The sequence below is a fragment of the Corythoichthys intestinalis genome, chromosome 2 (genome assembly GCF_030265065.1).
Source record: "Corythoichthys intestinalis isolate RoL2023-P3 chromosome 2, ASM3026506v1, whole genome shotgun sequence".
NCBI lineage: Eukaryota > Metazoa > Chordata > Actinopteri > Syngnathiformes > Syngnathidae > Corythoichthys > Corythoichthys intestinalis.
In genome coordinates this window covers 38,737,661-38,759,696 of record NC_080396.1, presented here as the reverse complement: position 1 = coordinate 38,759,696, position 22,036 = coordinate 38,737,661, and the positions used below count along the sequence as shown (strand labels likewise).

Here is a 22,036-nt window from a genome sequence, read left to right as displayed (position 1 = left end):
GATAATTTCCTGTTTACATTTAGACTGCCACCCAAAATGTACTCTGCCTCACTACCCAAGATAATTGTGAACAGGAAAGGCTGTTAATGTTAACTGATAACTGGATGTTGCTGGAGAGTTACAGTCAGAGAAGGGCGACACCACTAGCAGTCTGCTGGCTTATTATCTGCCTGCAAAGGAAGAAAAAAAAAAAAAAAAAAAAAAAAAAAAAAAAAAAAAAAAGAACAGCCATTCTGCTGTAACTGATAACTAAGTCAGAAAACAGAAATATAGGAGGCGATAGGCCTGGCGAAATATTTCCAGCGAGGTATTCAAGCTTGCAACAAATTCTGCTGAGTGCCACTATGCCATCTATACAGCAGACAAATTCACAAATATTCAGTAAACATCACATATAGAATTGTTTATCTATGGATTTATTCCTTGAGCGACAAATACAAGGAGTATTCTGGCGACGATGTCCTCAACCTAGGATGTTTTGACTTTACGATGCCTGTGCCTAGTCCACATCTAGTCCCCAGGACCAGTGTTTCTTCTTAGTTAGTGCATAGTGCTTGTCTGTGTTTGTGCAAAGGGAGTATCTTTGCTTTTTTTCGTCCTCCTTTTTTCACATTATGGCCCCAAAGAAGAAAGCTGGGTCTTGTCATCATGCTTCCTCAGACAAAGGAAAATCAATTACTATGGAAATGAAGCTTAACATCATAAAAAGATCGGAGAGAGTGACTGACGAACATCGGTAAAGAAATGCTGCGTACAGACCAAAGTTAAACCGTCGCCCAAAAACACATTGCTCAAGCAGTTTTGTATTCACACAGACCTTTTGTCAGCAACAGTCAAAGTCCACAAAAAAATACATTGGTTTTGTTTTGTTGGCGTCGGCTACGGCCTACGGTCACCCCTGCTTCTTTTCCTTACCTCTCTCAGCAGTTACGGTAAGTAAGTCTTTTTTTAAATTCTAATGTGTTTTTTTTTATTTTTTTTTATATGAAGTATTTTGGAGTAAATTTCTACTTTCCACGTCTCCAGTGTAGGAACGAAACTCGCTCGTAACGCGAGGACTCCCTGTAAACAGTGTGCATTTATACTAGAGCTGAAACGAATACTCGAGCAACTCGAGTAACTGGAGTTTAAAAACTGATCCGAGTAATTTTATTCACCTCGAGGAATCATTTAATTTTGCCAGCTCTAAGCATCACGTTTTGCCCGGACTACTTTTAATTAATGTGGGACAACGCGCTGACGTCACATGCGTAGAAGAAGAAGCAATAAAAAAATACCTTACAGCAGCCGACAGCAGTTACAAACTGCGCCGACGTTGCTAAAAACTACGCCCGTATGTTGCTACGGTGGTAGCAGCCTAGCAGGTAGCGTCTTATGCGTGTCATAGATATCCCATGTACTGTACGTAGAACTAGACGCGAAATGACCGACTCGGCGGCGTTAATAAAACAGCCGCCATCTTAAAGCAGTACACTTCTCGGCGCTCATAAATAAGATTAACGTTACTTTCACTCGCTCACGTAACGTTATCCCTGCGGAGGGCTAGGTTTCTATTTATTATGACCACTGTCGATGCGTGGCTAACTCATACATACAGGCTTTATATAATCTGTGAAAACAGCGCTGTAGAGTAATTAGGGTGTAAAATAAAAACATAATAATGCTAACTGTCAATTTTAGCTCAGTAGTCATTGCTGGATGAAACACCAAGTAGCACTGGTGCCTAATGTGCTCCAATACAGCACAGCATTTATTTTGAACACTGCAAAAACTCAAAATCCTATCAGGACTTACAGTTTAGACTAACTTAAAACTTAACTAGAACTTATAGCTTGACACAAGTGGAAATTCAATTGAAACACGTAGGAAAAACACCTAACTTTTAAGACGTGTGTTATCAAGCGTAATGACATTTTTAGGTAAGAAATATATATATATATACATATATATATATATATATATATATTTTTTTTTCTTTTTTATAAGATCTAAAAGTTTTTGGAGTGAAAGCAGTGAATTAGTCTTTTTTTTTTTTTTGTCACATTTGAGATGCAATTGTTGGCTGTTTTCAACTATGTACATCGAAAATAGAGACATTGATTGACTGAAAATGGTTCAATATTACATGAAATGTATTGTTTTCTCATCTATATGTTTAATTGCCTTTTACCTAAAAAAAAAAAAATGTTTTATCCGATTACTCGATTAATCGATAGAATTTTCAGTCAATTACTAAAATATTCGATAGCTGCAACCCTAATTTTTACTAAACTAATGTCTACTGCAGGGTATCTAAACTATTCCACATAGGGCTGCAGTGGGTGCAAGATTTCATTCCGACAAAGCAAGACAGCAGCTTTTCACCAATTTGGTGTCTTACAAGTGTAATCGGTTGATTGCACTCAGGTACTGCTTAGAAACCTCATTAGGTGAACTGTCTGCGCTCGATCCGTAGGAGCAAAAAAAACAGAACCAACAGTGGCCCTTGAGGACCGGTTTGAAGACCCCCTGTCTATTGAGTAGTAGCAGTTGTGCTTTCTGACAGGAACAAACATTTGAAAATCAAAGTCTGAACTGTCCAAATGGTATGTTTGGCATGAAAACAATACTGTGCCAGATCCCAAAACTTAATAGTCATAGCAAAGTATATTTTTAGAATAATTCAAGCTCGGAAACCTTCTATACTATTTGGCAGTTTAACATACTGTACATCCAAATAAACCCAAGGTATCAGCTAGGAAAAGATTAGCACTAGTAAGTTACAACTTAGCTAAGAAAACTTGAATTTATAAATTGCAAAGCCACAACCGAGACCTAATTCCCAATTGAACATTAGCATATCTGGCAATACAGCAAACATGCACACTTATCCGCCTTTAAAATACATGCACTGCCTGTGTTACGTGTGGGGGCAGATACGTGTATGGCAGACCCAGCTGGAGCAGACCACGTTTATTTAAAGCTCTGAATCAATCCTTTCGCTTCTCCTGTTTTGCCATTCCAGACAGCAGCACTCTGCAGAATTCACCAGGCTCAATAAGACACTCACTCAAAAAGACATATGACATCGGAACCGAAGGATACACCAATCAGCAGATGCTGAATAGTCAGATACAGCAAATGTACACACAGAGATTGTACAAGCATCATGCAGAGATTTTTCAAATGTCATGACAAGGAATACATGGAAATGAGGTATAATGACAGCCGATTGAACTGAATACGACTACTGAATATTTCACAAAGCACTGTGCTCCCTGTATGTGGTCAAAGCCCACAAGCCTTCTCAGACTGCTGCACTTCTGGAAATGTGACATGTGCGCTGATGTTCAACACGTTGATGACATTTCTCAGAAGCCAGCTTACTTTCTGTCTTGAAAACTGAATATGATGTTATTTGGCATGCAGATGGTCACTTTCTTTAAGTTCAACTGATCCCACCGTAATAACAACCACAGCTTAAAGGTTACATTTAGAAAGATCCAAAATATACAATAATGGAATTGACCGGATGTAGGTACTGTAACCCAATTCAGTCAATGTTGTCTTCCATTAAAGTGTGTATGACACCAAAAAGCATGTTTATTTCATATTTCACACTGTGTTTTATGCTCCTGAATGAAATGGACTGCTTCGATGTGTGTGGAAGCGATCGTTTTACATATTCAATTTTTGAATCCCGCGTCATGAAAATGAGTGACTTCTGGCTCCAACCTCGAGTTGAGAAAGAGGGCGCTGTGACGTGTACGGTAGAAGGAGTCCTCTTCACTATCCAGCCGTAATGTTGTATGAGAAGGACTAGTACTCTGGACTGGAAGGACTCTGTAATGTGAAGTGAGCAACCAGCAGCGAGTGATCGTTAAACTTCATACTATTCTAAGTAAATACATATTTAAATTAGTAAATTTCAGCTTCAAGACAGTATTTTACATATATACTGTACATATTCCCTTTCATGTACAGTTTGAGGAATCTGCTGCAATGCGGTATTCTTAATATCACTCTGCTATCGATCAACTAGTGATCAATTCACTAATCTGCAGCTTTTGTGAAAATTGAGTGAATGTTTGAAGTGTTCCTGGAGGATGGCCACTTTGTTTTTTAACCTCAGTGGCTCAACAAGAGGTCTGCTCCACAGTGAGGAGCGCATTTGTCTAGAGACAGCACACGATCCTTGACATAGCGATTACTGCGGCTCAATAATAGCCAGCGGGGTTGTGGGGGGTGTTCAAGTACAGTGGGGTGGAAGAACTGCAGGGTTCACTGGTCTGCTAATGGTTTCATTTGGTCTTGCATTTACAACACTTACAACACATTTGTCTTGAGGCTAGCCTCACAAAGACAACTTGCCGTTAATCTGTCCTGCTGTCATGACCATATCACAACTGAACTAAAAACATATTATACTTGAATCCACTGAATGGTATTCTTTTTTATATAATGGCTAAGTCTCTAGGCAAGCCCCCATTCAAACGCATGAACCTACTGCAATAAAAACTGTAATTCCAGCCCCTCAATTCTTGTTGAAAAGCAAGGGTTTGCCAACACAAGTTACAAAAAGCAAAAGCTTACGTCTTATGTCAATACGTCTTTTGAAACACCAGTACATGTGTAATTTACTGTAGATATTACTTTTTTAAATTTAAGTTAGTTAATAGCCTTCAACCCAAAATAGTTTGCAGAAGAAAATCTAAACCAAAACTTTTTCTCAATTAATAAATAATATATATCGTTGGTTCTGCTTTAAACAGATGTTGGATTTCTACTAGTACTTTGAAGCAGGGCTGAATCAAAACTCTAAGCTAGTTTCTAATAAGTCCAATCAGGGCTCTACCCTAACCCTATTAACTAAACGCCATTATGAAAAAAAAAGAAAAAAAAAAAAGGAGCTCTAAACCTATTACTTCTCTAAATCGATTACATTACTATTTCAGTCGACAGTTGGTTCATGATTAATTTGTCACAGTGTACTGACTATGCAGAAGTGGTTGTGTTGCTGCTGATACAAATGAAGAATGATTGCACTGCAACCTTCTTTACATCAACCGCTGGGCAAAACGTAGCTGATAGACAAAGTTAATTTGCCATTTAGTGTTTATTGAACAAAAATATATTTTGCTGGATAAATATTCACTATGCTGGTTATTTTCACTTATCACAAGGCAAGGTAATTTTTAACACAGTATGATAAACTAGGAATATATTGGCTGCTAAGTGCCAGCTAACTTCAGCCGCGAGACATGAAGACTGTGGACTTTGCCACCAATCAGTTGGATTGCACTTTCAGAACAACAGCAACATTTACCCCCATTCACATCTACGGACAAAACAGACCCTTGGGGATCAGGACAAAACATCAACACGCTCGACACAGAGGTTTTCCTGCAGAAATTTGAAATCCTGACTGCGAGGCAAACATGCCAAACATTTCCCACCGTGCTGAAAATTCATCATTGTCATAACATTTGGTAGGGATCTAGAAAAAACACATGGTTGTACTGTCTCATACTACAGTAATTTAGCCATTAAATATGTTTTCTTGTCTGATGAATGTTGGACCAGCAGAAGAGGGATAACATTCTGAGTATTCAGAAAATAACTGCCTAACAAAACACCCATTAACTACCTTAATTTTTGGACCGTAAGGCGCACCTATAAGCCACCAACCACCAAATTCGACACCAACACTGCATTTGTTCATAGATAGATAGCGGGCAAATTATCTCTGTTTTGAATGGAAGTATAAGATCCGTGCTGACTGAATGACATCTGTCAAAAATTAATGAATGCCCATGATAGTGTCATGTCATAATTATGATGTTCTTATGACAGTCTTATGACGCCACTATCAAAGTGTTAACTACTAACCCAAATAAATCAACAAATAAGCAGACTATAAGCCACAGGATTCAAAATGAGGGGAAAAGTTGCGGTTTATAGTCCGAAAATTATGGTAATACATGGCAAACATATACTTACTGTATTTTTCGGACTATAAGTCGCAGTTTTTTTCATAGTTTGGCAGAGTCGTCGTATACTCTGGAAAGTCTTATACTGTGGAGCGACTTATGTATGATCATTTACAGTCGGGTCGGGCCGACTTCTCTCTCGCTGACTTTTTTTAAATAAGTATATATTCATATATTTATATATACGTATATGTTTATGTGTATATATATATATATATATGTATATATGTATATATATATATATATATATATATATATATATATATATATATATATATATATATATATATATATATATATATATATATATATATATATATACATATATATATATATATATATATTCCTATATTTATACTAAGACGATGTATGGATGTTAAATAATTTGGATAAAACAGAAGGTGCTGTGCATGCCTGCGCACTTGAACACAGTGGCTCTCTTTTCAATCTTCCCCTCCCGCGCCCTCCGTGAGCATCCTGGTATTTCCTTTTCGATATGGAGCAGCTATAGGAGTGAAAAACAAACTAAAGACAGTGGAACTGAAAAGCAAACAACTGCGGTAGGAGTGGGATATGGAAAGGATTCAAATTGATTGTTGAAGGTGCTATAAGGAAACCTGTGTCGGCTTCGCTGAATGTAAACGAATGTGGCGCTTTGGTCTCATACGAGAAATATTTAACAAACTTTTCCAGCATTATTTTATTGTGTAAATGCATTTATAATGATCATAAAAATATGTAGACTATTTAAACATTGAGATTAAAATAAATGTCAAATCCACTATCCGCCTGTTAGAACAGACAAGCAAATATAAAAGATATAAATGTTTATTGAATATCCATCTTACAGTCTTGTTTAACTGGGGGAATTCGTTACAAAAGAAAGGCTTTAATTTGTTATCATTATGCATACAGTATATGCACCGGCATCGTCACAAACATGATCACAAAAAACACAACCACGCATCGCATCCCCGCATTTCCTCCTTCTCCTGAGTCCTAACAAATAAAACATAAAATTTAATTTTTTTTCGGGCTCGTGCCTACAAATAAAACATTAAATTTTGGTGTTTTTCGGGCTCTGGCAAGTGAATAAAGTTAATTGATCGGGCTCGGGGCACAAATACGGTACACTCTATTATTACAGGGGGATGAAGATTTTTTAAAATAATAATAACCAGATAAATTTTGCTAAGTACAAAATGAAGCAACCATGTATTAGTTTGGATGCTTTGCAGACAACTAAATGCCAGAGGAAATGTGTTGGTAAGAGTAAGGCACAATGCTTTGACCACAGCAGAGGGAAGAGTAATCAAGAAAAAAACAGAGAGAAATGTTTTCACAAAAACAAGATATCCAAGGGAGAGTGTAAAGTGTCAACCCACAGAGAGCAAACAGAATTCAATTTGTGACACAGCTGAGGGGCGTTTACACCAGGTCCAGCATGTACCTCTACATTTCTTTTCTCTCTGACTTAGAAATTGTAATAACTATTTTTTTTTTTTTTTTTTTGGGGGGGGGGGGGGGGGGGGCACAAGATGCAATCAGCAGGAACACTTTGATATACTTTTCTAATCACAGGATAATATCAGTACTTGTTCTGGTGAATTTAACAACAGTGTAGATAAATGCTGCTGTTTCAAAGCCCCCTAGGATAGCCTCAATAAAAAGAAGGGTGAAACAAGCATCTTTGAACCATATATTGCACACATTTTGTTGGTTTGGCATCTTAAAGCCGGTTATATAATCTGTGAAAATTATTGTTATAGTTATGTTTAATCTTGGTAGGATGTACTAGAAATGCAACTGGAGTTCTAGGAGTGCAGCAAATTCCAATCCCCAACAAATGTCAGTCCTGCAGTATTTTTGTGGTTAAACATGTTCTTCCACATGGTATTTGACAGTCAACATTAAGTTTTCAATTAATAAGATCTTTCAATTGTGACATGTTAAAATAGGTGATTTATATCTCTCTGTGCTCCTCCTTTGACACTCATGGCAAAGAGCCAATTATCCAAGGTCAGGATTCTATTTGTATTCAGCAAAGACCCGGTACGATTAGTATGTATTACATACTTAGCCGGGGAATATTTGAACGTCATTTGCAGCTCAACATTGGCATTTCTGTCTTTGTGATCCCTTTATTTAAGCCACATAAAGGTGCTGCCTCAAGATCTCCTGGGTGTTTTGGGTGAGAACATTGACATATGAATGCCTCTTGATAACATTTAATTTACTTGGTCACCAAAGTTCATGTAAAACTCCAAGATGTGAAACAATCCTTAGTAATTTTAAGATGATTTAGTCAACCAAACTAAGTTTTCAGGTTATATTATAATTTACATTCACATGGTACTCTTCTAGGTGCACAAGCAAAGCTTGCAATCCTTATAAGTAATGCTCATTTTGCCTTCCTTTGTGTAGGATTTAAAAGATATCAGGAACTATAACATCCCAGCAATAGTGCTTGTGGTACTCTACAGTCATCTCATATCTTCTATTTCCACATTTATGTCTTTGCTTAGCATCCTCCCAAAGGAAAGACGTCAACTGCCATCACCCTGGTGACATAGTATAGACACGCAAACGCACACACACAAGCATAGAAACACCCTTCATGATCATCACTATCACTCCCCTCAGGTCTATTTATAGCTTTGTGCGACAGCATGTCCAAGCCATGTAAAAAGCCTGTCGTTTCTTCTCTTCGTATTCCAGAGTGATAGGGTTTCAACAAAGCCACAGTTGTTTACAAAAGTGTTTGTGAGTAAATGAACTCAATAAGATTGATTACCCCCTGAACAAACACTGCAAGGCCACTCAACACTAAGAGGAAGCCTTCCTCACTAACAACAAAGGATTGAAGGACATCTGCCTGCTATAAATGAATTGGTTCTAATGGAAGTCTATTAATTGACAGAAGGTGGGGGACCTCAGGTAACGAACACAACTGCTTCAAAGCATACTGAACCACTTAAATGGTGTTTGTGTGTGTGTGTGTGTGGGGGGGGGCTTTATTTACATTTGTGTTTTATTTTATTATTAAATCATTAATATTAAATCATTGATTTTTTTTCCCCCCAAAATGGATTTCTTAATTAATTCAAATATTTTATTTGAAATTATTTCTATATTTTTTATTGTTCATTGCAAAATACATGCGGGGAACACTAATATTGCAGATGGCTGGCAAATGGGGGCTGCAAAATATTGTCCGGTGGGCTGCAATTGGCCCCTGAGCCAGACATTTGAGAATCTTGTCCTTTATCAATGTAATCAAAACACTTTAGAAAAACAAAGTCATAAAACACCAACAATAATAAAACTAGCAATAACATAAAAAAATATGTTAGTTTGTTTTTCTGGTAAAATAGATAAACATCTTTCCAAGTTTCTATTATGGCGACTTGTGTGGAGTGGGGCATCTAACTAACCCTGCAGCTGCACTGAATGCCATTGCAGATAACATTTAAATGCAAATCACATTGATTACATTTGAGACAGTGTTAAAATGAATCTGCTCAGTAATAGGAAATGAAAGAAGGGCTATAACCTACTCTGAAGACCATCATCACAGTAAAATGTTCTTTCACGCCAGATAATGTTGCTTCAACTGCATCAAGTCATGCTCACTGCATTAACCTAGAAACATAGTCCACTCTTCTTTTTTTATTAAACTCTGCCCACTTCTGTTTCATTTACAGTGTATCACAAAAGTGAGTACAACCCTCGCATATTTGCAGATATTTAAGTATATCTTTTCATGGGACAACACGGACAAAATGACACTTTGACACAATGAAAAGTAGTCTGTGTGCAGCGTATTTAATAGAGTTAATTTATTTTCCCCTCAAAATACTCAAAATATAGCCAAAAATATCTAAACCCCTGGCAACAAAAGTGAGTGCACCGCATGGGAACTACATACATCCCTAAATGTCCAAATTGAGTACTGCCTGTCATTTTCCCTCCAAAATGTCATGTGACTGTCAGCATTGCTGCAGGGATTGAAGAGGTGGTGGTGGGGTGGGGGGGTCATTCCCACAACCATGCTTGACTGTAGGCATGACACACTTATCTTTGTACTCCTCACCTTGTCGCCGCCACACATGCTTAATTAAGACCATCTGAACCAAACAAATTCATCTTCATTTCATCAAACCATAGGACATGGTTCCAGTAATCCATGCGCTTTGTTGACATGTCTTCAGCAAACTGTTTGCGGGCTTTCTTATGTACCGTCTTCAGAAGAGGCTTCCTTAATGGGTGACAGCCATGCACACCAATGCGTATGGTCTCAGCACTAACAGGCTGAACCCCACCTCTTCAATCTCTGCAGCAACGCTGACAGCACTCCTGTAACGAGTCACGTGACATTTTGGAGGGAAAATGACAAGCAGTACTCAATTTGGACATTTGGGGATGTACGTAGTTCCCATGCGGTCTCCTCACTTTTGTTGCCAGGGGTTTAGATATTAATGGCTATGTTTTGAGTTATTTTGAGGGGAAAATAAATTAACTCTATTATATAAGCTGCACACAGACTACTTTCCATTGTGTCAAAGTGTCATTTTGTCAGTGTTATCCCATGAAAAGATATACTTAAATATCTTCAGAAATGTGAGAGGTTTAGTCATTTTTGTGATACACTGTATGTTATTGGAATAAAGGCATACAATTTAATTTGTGCAGATGTATTGCAATGTACTTTTAATTGTTAGTGCTGACACACATCCGCATTGACTTCCTTCATAATCCCCGGCATTAAATTGGGGACCTTTTGCCATCAAGCCTCCTACTCTGACCTTTCGATTGCTTCTGAACTGCAGCTGTTTTAATTAACAGCTGATGCCTTGTTGAGTTGTGGGAGCATCCTCCTCTTGGAAAGTGCTGTCATTGTGCGCACCGTTGTTAAGGGTCCCAAGTTTCTCATGTGTTTCTGGTACTTTAACCTCACATCTTGATACTGTATTGATTATTTTGTATAGAGGTTTATTTTAGCAACCACAGACTGTACCCAGTTTTCCGATTTGAGGGGAAACCTTTATTTTTAGAAACACTTGTGTAAAGGTGGAACATGACACATGCAGTTAATGGTAATTTATTGGGCAACAGAGAACTCTTACTTGCACAGCTGGAGCAGACAATCGTTATTATCTTCCAGGCTTGTATTTGCTGCAACACTGTAAGACCACACCGATGTGCATTGCTTGTCACACAATATATTAATAAAGTGATTTGTTTCTTTTGAACCCAGTTCTCAGGGCTTCATTGGTTCCAGGAAAAAGCTTAGCTTCACCTGTGGTACAATGTTCATAATTGGAAGATACAAGGTTTCAAAAGTATCTTTTCCTATACCGGTTTGGAAAATAATGTCATTATTCAACCTCTAGCCTATTTATATGCCTCCACTAAAGCACACACATGCAATGCGATGTGTAAACAGAGAATTTTGTATTTATTCTAACAGCTTTGAGATGCAATTACTGTCAAAGATAAGTCGAGAAATGGGCCCTCCAGTCAGTGGTAGTAGCTATTATCCTTTTAGGATGGGCACATTCAACCTGTAAGAGGATTAAGGCAGAGGAAGCTGTGATAGTGTCCCTTTACTATGGATAGGACTTTATTTTGCTCACAAATATAGGTAGATCTTTTTACGTGTGAACAAAAACATCTTATACTGTAACACTGACAAACAACTTATCAGTTTAAAATGAATATTCCCCAAAAATACGTCACGCAGAGCTCCGATTTCAAAAACTTCAACAGGGTGCATTACAACTAAGAGAATGGCTTTATTCTCTCACAAAGTTCTGAGAACTGTGTCACACACGTTCAGTTTTGAAAATGTCTTTGCTTTTATGAATTACTATGATGTCAGGCTATCCAGTTGGTTGCTTGAGAGTGATAGTCCCCAGCGTTAACAATACTGCTGATGAAACCTTGCCTCAAGCTTTCAAAGCGAGTTAGTAATAATGATATAAAAACACTGACCAATTAATATTACATTTATCAAGTTCTATTATGAGATATTTTAAGTCCTCCAAACTCCAAATTAAATGACATTAGGACATCATGTTTAACATCAATACAATGAGCTACAAAATAATTCGACCTATATTCAATTGGATACACTACAAATAGAAAACATTTCATTTTTAACTGATCAATTTTTTGCAAATACAGTGGTACCTCTACATACGAATTTAATTCGTTCCAGGACCTTGTTTGTAAGTCGAAATGGTCGTATGTCGAGCAGGATTTTCCCATAGGAATACATTATAATTCCATTAATTCGTTCTAAAGCCTAAAAACATACACTAAATTCTTAATAAATACTGCTGGCACTGTTACAAATGGCAATTAAACATAGAAAAACAAATAAGTTATAAATAAATAATTCAGAATAATATAATAATAAGAAGAATAATTAATAATTATTCCTGTAAATAATGTAACGAATCGGATTCTAATATGGCGGACACTTTTTACTGTCACTGAACGCACCGCGAAGGTGACGTCTCAGTGAGATAGGTCGGTGCGGTAGAGATAATACTTTCGTTTTCTTGAGAGCAGTCAACTGCTTAAGACAATGGGCGTTTTGTGTTGGATAAGTTCTTAAATAAATGATAAAAACGTGACGAAGCTGGCAATTTACTTGGCAATGTTACCACAATAATAATTGTCACCTTAACTTATAAATAGTGGCGAACGGTGGTCGGAAGAGGACCATGGAGCTGTATTGTTGAACCAGTTCAGGGACGCGCACCCCAAGCTCATATTTTTCTATAACTTGCATCTTCATTTCAAAGGTAAGCATCACTTTTTTCTTTGTTTCTCCAACTGTATCAACTTTTTTTTAAAACTGTGTTGATTTCTCACACAAAAAAATCCACCGTGCGTTCGTTTGCAGTGCTGTCATGTCGTTGTATTTCGAGCAACTCGTCGGATGTAGAAACAAATGGCGGCTCAAATTTTACGTCGGATGTCGAAAAGATCGGGTGTCGAAGTGATCGTATGTAGAGGTACCACTGTATTTACACATGTTAAATTTCAAGCCTCCCACTTTTGCCCATAAAAATGGTGGCACAGGGGCATATTTACCGCAGTCTTACATCACCTTTCTTTTTGGGTGACACTAAGGAAGCGCTTGCCCAAGAGTTTTGGTCTCTGTTCTTGTATTATGCTCTTCATAAAGCTCTATACGTTTTCAATAGGAGACAAGCCTGGACAGCTGGCAGGCCAGTCTTGTACCTGCACTGTTTTATAATCAAGCCACGCTGTTGTAACACATGCAGAATGTGGCTTGGCATTGTCTTGTTGAAATAAGCAGGGATGTCCCAGAAGAGGACTTTGCATGGATGGCAGCATATGTTGCTCCAAATCCAGTATGTACCTTTCTGCATTAATGGTACCTTCACATATGTTGAAGTTACTAATGCCTTGGGCACAAAACACAGTGCCATACCATAACAGATATTGGATTTAATAACAACTGACAACATATTTATTTATTTATTTATTTATTTATTTATATCCCCTTTGGCTCGGAGGATATGACATCCATGATCCCCCCCCAACAAAAAAAGAAAAAAAATGAAATGGGGACTCACGCCACAGCAACTGTTTTCGACTTTGACTTTTCCTCGGTCCATCTCAGATGAGATGGCGATGACAGCGGCGTTTGTGAGTTGATTAAGTTGTGGATTAACTTATATTTGAAGCTGTAGCTATAAATTATGTTTAATGAAGATAGTTTTCTCAAATGTTCTGTCGTCAATGTGGCAATACCTATAAGAGAATGATACTGTTGATGGTTTGTAGATACAATAGCAGTCAGTTAATATACACGTGTTTTACAAAATGTCCCAAAAAAGAATTTAGTGATCACAATTTTCCTGGCCATATTCAGCTATTATAAGATAATAAATATTTTTCTGATTCTGTGATATCTGCAAGAGAATCCTTAGCATAAAGCCCATTAGTGGCGTTTGCTCTAAGACTACAAGGGAAGCTCAGCTTCTCACAAAGTGTCAAAAAAAAAAAAAAAAAAAAAAAAGTGATCAAATGTGTACTGTTGTGTGTACATGTCATTGACAAAATGCACTGCTGACCAAAAGTATTGGCACCCCAGCAATTCTGTCAGATAATGCTCAATTTTTCCCAGCAAATGATTACAATTACAAATGCTTTGGTAGTAATATCTTAATTTATTTTGCTTACAATCAAAAAACACAGAAGAGAACGGGGTGGGGGAGAATTCAATCTTATCATCTAACACAAAACTCCAAAAATGGGCCAGACAAAAGTATTGGCGACCTTTGAAAAATCATGTGATGCTTCTCTAATTTGTGTAATTAACAGCACCTGTTACTTACCTGTGGCACATAACAGGTGGTGACAACAACTAAATCACACTTGCAGCCAGTTAAAATGGATTAAAGTTGACTCAACCTCTGTCCTGTGTCCTTATGTATACCACATTGAGCATGGGGAAAAGAAAGAAGAACAAGAATTGTCTGAAGACTTGAGAAGCAAGATTGTGAGGAAGCATGGGCAATCTCACGGCTACAAGTCCATGTCCAAAGACCTGAATGTTCCTGTGTCTACAGTGCGCAGTGTCATCAATAAGTGTAAAGCTCATGGCACTGTGGCTTACCTCGCTAGATGTGGATGGAAAAGAAAAATTGATGAGAAATTTCAAAGAAAGTGTGCGGATGGAACCTCGACTAACATCCAAACAAGTTCAAGCTGTTCTGCAGTCCGAGGGTACAACAGTGTCAACCCGTACTATCCGTCGGCGTTTGAATGAAAAGGGACTCTATGGTGGGATACCCAGGAAGACCCCACTTCTGACCCAGAGACATAAAAAAGCCAGACTGCAGTTTGGCAAAACTTACTTGAGAAAGCCAAAAACGTTTTGGAAGAATGTTCTCTGGTCAGATGAGACAAAAGTAGAGCTTTTTCGGAAAAGGCATCAACATAGAGTTTACAGGGAAAAAAACAAGGCCTTCAAAGAAAACACGGTCCCCACAGACAAACATGGCGGAGGTTCCCTGATGTTTTGGGGTTGCCTCGCTGCTCTGGCACTGGACTGCTTGACCATATGCATGGCATTATGAGGTCTGAAGACTACCAACAAATTTTGCAGCATAATGTAGGGCCCAGTGTGAGAAATCTGGGTCTCTCATAGAGGCCATGGGTCTTTCAGCAGGACAATGACCCAAAACACACTTCAAAAAGCACTAGAAATCTAGAAATCAAATCTCAGAGACCTGGAGCAGTTGGCCAAAGAAGAATGGTCTAAAATTCCAGCAGAGCAATGTAAGAAACTCTTTGATGGATACCGGAAGCGGTTGTTCACAGTTATTTTGTCTGAGGGTTGTGCTACCAAGTATTAGGCTGAGGGTGCCAAAACTTTTGTCCGGCCCATTTTTGGAGTATTGTGTGAAATTATAAAAATGTGTTTTTCCTTCTCATTTGTGTTTTGTCATTATAAGCAAAATAAATGAAGATATTACTACCAAAGCATTTGCAATTGCAATCATTTTCTGGGCGAAATCGAGCATTATCTGTCAGAATTGCAGGGGTGTCAATACTTTTGGCCAGCAGCGTATATGCTACAACACTCTCAACTTTTGTTCAGAATTAGCTTTTTATCACTGGTTATGATGCGGTTTGTTTTTCTTTCATTCGCAAAGCTTCACAGTCTTTTTTTGAACAATGTGGATGCTGTTAGGTTTTGTGTTGGTTTTCTCCTAGTGTGACTTGTCCCTGTGATTGCCCATTGATTTCACCTGTTGTGCCTGCTCCTAGTGTATCCTTCAATCTGCATCCACATGTGTTACCCAGCTGTTTCACGTTGTCTCGTTACCCCCTTGTATGCGTGTGTGTATATAAGCTCCCATTTTCTTTTCACTCCTTGCTGCATCATTGTCTATGTCAACGTTAATTTCAAATCCTGTCCAAGCCCTCGTGTACCAGTCCCTCCGTTTAAGTAACTTTTAGTTTGAACATTGCCTTTTTGATCCCCAGTCCTTTTGGTTGTACTCAGTGCTTTTGGTTGGTGGTTATTAAAACGTTTTTTGAGTTCACCGCCACCTGCCTTGCTGCTTTTTGTTTCCCTGCAATTGGGTCCACACCACCTGCCTGCCCGCATTTTCCTGACAGATGCTGTGCATTTCCAGAGTTCTGAGTACATTGTTCCACTACAGAGAAACAAGACGAGTTATCGGCTAAAGGCTGGGTTTATCCCGCCTATCGAAAGCCGTGCTTCTCTGGGGGTTGAGGGGCAGTGGGCGGGGCTCGGATGACCTAGACGCTCTGCTTCTCTTCATGATGATAGGATCATCTATCTGAGGCTGTATCCCTTTTCGATTGACAGCGAAATGAGAGAATCAGTGATCTTTCGCATTAACATCCACAAGAGGCATTTTTCAATTTGCATTTCATTGTTCTGAGTTGAACTGGAGACTTTCATAATCATCCTAGTGACACTTCCTTTCCTGAAAAATAGAGCTTCTATTTCTGATGTTCCTTTTTTGAATTGCAGCTGCTTGTGTTTGGAGACTTGACTTCTGGCACTCTGGTGTCTTTCCCTACCAAGCAGCAGTGCCACTGAACCCCTTTACCGTCACAAAGCACTCACAGCGGACACACTTTGAGCTTCCCCTCATTGACAGACCAGCATCCGCTTATACTGTACATCATAAAATATGTATTGTTCTAATTGTAACTGTTTGTTATTCAGGAATACAGTCACTAACTATCATTAGTGGTAATAATTACTGCATTACTGCTAAGCAAGGTGAGGTTACCACATAATAAAGCATTTTCAATCTATTGTCACTGTTTGCATTATGTCAAGCTCCCCGGTTGTATTACGTGTCTATCTGATACCAAACGCACTATGAATGCCCATCTTCAGCTGCAGAGCCCGCAAAATGGCATGCAAACAACTGTCATTCATTCATTTATCTTCTAAATCGCTTATCCTCAAGAGGGTCGTGGAGGTGCTGGAGCCAATCCCAACTAAAAACGGGCAGGAGACAGGGTACACCCTGAATTGGCTGCAGACAACATGCAAATTCATATCTCACTCATTATACAGCTAGTTCATCCTTACCCTTGGATACATGCAAAATGCATTGACAATATTGTTCAATCATTTAAAAAGAAAATGGAATAAAAGCCCACAACCTCATCATCAGGCACTCAAATGCACACAAAAGTGATGCAAGTGCTGAGGCCCTCAAAGGAACTCAATCACCAAAGAATCTCCCTTGAAGATAGTGCTCCCGCTTTGCAATGCTGCTGTTCTATTTTTACACAAAATGTCAGTTGAAGCACATCGATGCTCAGGCAGAGTTTAAAAATCGAATGCAGAATAGGACTTTTTTTTTAACCCCCTATTATGCATTGTCATAATCTTTGATGCACTCTGACTCAAAAATGCATAATCCGCCCTCATTTGGATAGGATTATGAGAATTGGGCAGATCACATTCTTATCATGTTAATATGCTTATCGCTGGTCGACATTGCTTTGGCATCAATGCATCTCTGAAAATTTAGTAATCAAGGAAAAGGTTTAGTGAAACACAAAACAACGTCAGAAATGCAGCACAAGTTTGTTTGTTTTAATTAATTCAGTTGTAAATTCTAAAGTACTTCACTATCAGAAAAATCATAACAATTTAGACGTACTATATTTATAGCATTTTTCCTCTTTTGGCCCAGAAAACCCAATAGAGCTGTTGTGTATATATATATATATATATATATATATATATATATACTGTATATGCCATAGCAGATTCAAGGCACATTAAGCCCCCGAACTATTTTTAATTTGTCCGTATGACCCTCGAAACCCCCGTTTACAGACGTCGTGCAACCGTTTTTGTTTCAACCCAGCCATAAAACGAAGGTAATTAATTATATTTATGATTCAAAATGTCTGTCATTTTTAGTTTAGAATCATTAACTGATGTCTAATACTTCGTTTAAACAAAAAAAAAAAACTACTTTAAAAAATTATTCACTCGCATATTTTAAACTTTTAAACAAATTACGTCACAATGAAAAAAATGGTGTCTTTAAATAAGTCACATTGAGTTCTTCCATTTCTATTATTGCAATTCATACGGCAGTAAGCAGCAAAAATGGAGACTTTCAAACTTTAAACACACATTTGTTTATCCAATCTATGATCATTGTCTAAAAAAAAAAGATGCACTAAAAAGCCAATAACGGTACCTTCAGCAATAGCTTTTCTTTTTCTAATTTTACATAACTTTTGTTGATGATTCCAAGTTATCCATAATTGGAATTTCACTACGGACTAATTCCATAGTTTTCATGTAGCTTGGACCAGCCTGTCATTATGACTCAGCTTTAGCAGAAAAATCATGCGGTTGTTTTATAACTGTACTGGATTTGAACTCAGTCGGCTGAACCGAAGTTCCTCTTTTAAAGAACAAAGAAACATCTCAAGAACACTTAACTGTACCTGTATATATGAAAAATCGTTCCTTTCTAATGCTGGAGAGATATAAAAATAAAGCTATCAGGAAGCAAATATGTGCTACTCCTTTCCAAAGTGCAGTTGAAGGAACCCTATTTACCTTGATCCAGATCGTACTCCTCCATTGTGCTGACAAAGTGAGGTCTGGAGTAGAAATTGTGCGGACCCGGTTGTTGGAGGCCCCCCAGGCTGAAAAGGCTTCGTTCATTTGTTGCACAGCAGGAAAAAGCCCTCCGGCTGGGAATGCATGGGTAGCGAGTCCAACTCTTCATCTCCAGGTCGAATGCCTCCAGCGCCGTCACCGGCATCTTTCCTTGACGACCACCTGGGAATGTCATGGAAAGAATGCATTTAGCTTCCTTCAAGGCATAAACACATGTCTCAAAAGCCTGGTAGGCAACAATACGAGGAAGATTTACACTAAATAGATGGTGCGTGAACATTTTGGTGATTTTTTTTCCCATCGTATGCAGTTTGATTGATGTAACAATTGTATCAGCCTCACAACAGGGAGTATTTATTGCAGGCCTAATTAGTTTGAAGACTTGTTAGAGTGACGTTTGAAATATGACAGTGAATATGGAGGAGACTAAGATAAAGTTTTCTGCGGGACCAATGAAAAATGAACTACCCATCCATTTTCTATACTGCCTGTCCTCATTAGGGTTGCGGGTGCACTGGAGCCTATCCCTGCTGACTTTTATCGAGAGGCGGGGTTCATCATGGGCCAGTTCATAAAAACACTTGAACTCATTAGTGCAAATACAGCAACGCAAGAAAAAAAAAGACAAGAACCAAGAAGACTGCCAAAGTTTGAATTGCTACAAAGAGGTAGAAAATGTGAAAAAAAAATGGCGTAGGATCTTTTGGGGACAACACAAACAGACACCTAACCAAACTATGTTCACCCACAAATTGATTATCTCATATCTCTTGTTTCCTTTAATGCAAAGGTTTTGAAATTTCTAACCCCTGTCCTCTCTGCCAAATACTAAGTAGATAACAAGCAGCATGTGTTCTTTCAGGGTTTACCCTAGACATAAAGATTATGGCGCACCGCAACACCAAAATAAAAGCCACCACGCCTTGCAAATTGGATTTTTTTTTTTTTTAAGATTCAAATATACATTCTAATATATAATTTGTATAATTTAACAGGACGTCTAAATGAGTATACAGTGGGGGAAATAAGTATTTAGTCAACCATTAATTGTGCAAGTTCTCCCACTTGAAAATATTAGAGGCCTGTAATTGTCAACATGGGTTGACCTCAACCATGAGAGACAGAATGTGGGGAAAAAATGGAAAATCTCATTGTTTGCTTTTTAAAGATTTTTTTTTGCAAATCATGGTGGAAAATAAATATTTGGTCAATACCAAAAGTTCATCTCAATACTTTGTTATGTACCCTTTGTTGGCAATAACGGAGGCCAAACGTTTTTTGTAACTCTTCACAAGCTTTTCACACACTGTTGCTGGTATTTTGGCCCATTCCTCCATGCAGATCTCCTCTAGAGCACTGATTTTTGGGGCTGTCGTTGGGCAACACAGACTTTCAACTCCCTCCACAGATTTTCTATGGGGTTGAGATCTGGAGACTGACTAGGCCACTCAAAGACCTTAAAATGCTTCTTACGAAGCCACTCCTTTGTTGCCCTGGCTGTGTGTTTGAGATCATTGTCATGCTGAAAGACCCAGCCACTTCTCATCTTCAATGCCCTTGCTGATGAAAGGAAATTTTCACTCAAAATCTCTCGATACATGGCCCCATTCATTCTTTCCTTTACACAGATCAGTCGTCCTGGTCCCTTTGCAGAAAAACAACCCCAAAACATGTTTCCACCCCCATGCTTCACAGTGGGTATGGTGTTCTTTGGATGCAATTCGGTATTATTTCTCCTCCAAACATGAGAACCTGTGTTTCTATCAAAAAGTTCTATTTTGGTTTCATCTGACCATAACACATTCTCCCAGTCCTCTTCTGGATCATCCAAATCCTCTCTAGCGAACCGCAGACGGGCCTGGACCTGTACTGGCTTCAGCAGGGGGACACATCTGGCAGTGCAGGATTTGTGTCCCGGGCAGTGCATTGTGTTACTGATAGTAGCCTCTGTTACTGTGGTCCCAGCTCTCTGTAGGTAATTCACTAGGTCCCCCCGTGTGGTTCTGGGATTTTTGCTCACCGTTCATGTTATCATTTTGACGCCACGGGGTGAGACCTTGCATGGAGCCCCAGATCGAGGGAGATTATCAGTGGTCTTGTATGTCTTCCATTTTCTAATAATTGCTCCCACAGTTGATTTCTTTACACCAAGCGTTTTACCTATTGCAGATTCAGTCTTCCCAGCCTGGTGCAGGTCTACAATTTTGTCTCTGGTGTCCTTCGACAGCTATTTGGTCTTGGCCATAGTGGAGTTTGGAGTGTGACTGACTGAGATTGTGGACAGGTGTCTTTTATACCGATAATGAGTTAAAACAGGTGCCATTAATACAGGTAACGAGTGGAGCCTCGTTAGACCTTGTTAGAAGAAATCTTGCTTCTTTGTAGGTGACCAAATACTTATTTTCCACTAATTTGGAAATAAATTCTTTAAAAATCAAACAATGTGATTTTCAGTATTTTTTTCCACATTCTATCTCTCATGGTTGAGGCTTACCCTTGTTGACAATTACAGGCCTCTCTAATCTTTTCAAGTAGGAGAACTTTCACAATTGGTGGTTGACTAAATACTTATTTGCCCCACTGTATATGGCTCATTATTTATGCACTATTTGCCATAAGTCGTCTGAAATAGCACATCAAATACAAACTGTTCCTTTACACGCTTTATGTTGAAAATCACATCGGTTCTCCTGTTGTAAACTTGCGCCTGACTACGTCAACACAGAGTTGCAATTCGGGAGAAAAATCCACAGAAAGGTACTCCAACTTAATGAAAGTAATTCCGGTTTAAGCCTCTGAAAACGACCTTAATATGGACATTGACGTAACGTTTAAGTTCTTTATGGCGTGTCTTTGACCCAAATCGTCACGTCCTAGCATAGCATTTGTTCGTTTGCTGATATCACTGGTTGTAATTTCAGATGAGTGTTTTGGAAAGAGAAAAGATCCTGAGGAGGAGGGTCAGGGAACAAAAACACTATTATTGTTGTGGTGATGTAGACCGTCACATTTCAAAATGTTTAATTAGCCTCTGAGGCTAATTAAATATTTCAGAACGTAAAGCTCATGTTCTGAGGAGTCCTTCAGTTCCCAAGATATTTAGCCCTCACAGAGTAGAAATAACCAAATAGTTATGGCAAGCGTTGTATTTTAATTTTGATATAACGTTTTCAAAAACTGGATGAGGCAAGATCAAAGCTGGGGATGCAGATCAGGATGTCGCATTAAGTCCAGAGAAGGAGAAATAAGAAAAAAGCAAGCACGGAATCTGTCTAGGACCTAACATGGACAGAAATGGCAAAGTTCAAGCTCTGGCTGTAACAGACAAATCAAGGTGAATATTAAGAATTGTGCAAGTATTATTTTTATTAATCATTAT

The 22,036-nt window shown here is 38.5% G+C and overlaps 1 protein-coding gene across 3 annotated transcripts in view; it reads right to left on the bottom strand.

Annotated features, from left to right (window-relative positions):
* The window catches only part of LOC130912546 (kelch domain-containing protein 8B-like), a 150,794-nt gene that overhangs the window by 18,477 nt on the left and 110,281 nt on the right, over positions 1-22,036 (bottom strand). For all 3 annotated transcript variants that reach the window (XM_057830694.1, XM_057830696.1, XM_057830695.1), the window contains one exon: positions 18,595-18,819. In XM_057830694.1, coding sequence (XP_057686677.1) covers positions 18,595-18,819 — 225 coding nt within the window. The remainder of the gene's footprint in view (positions 1-18,594; positions 18,820-22,036) is intronic.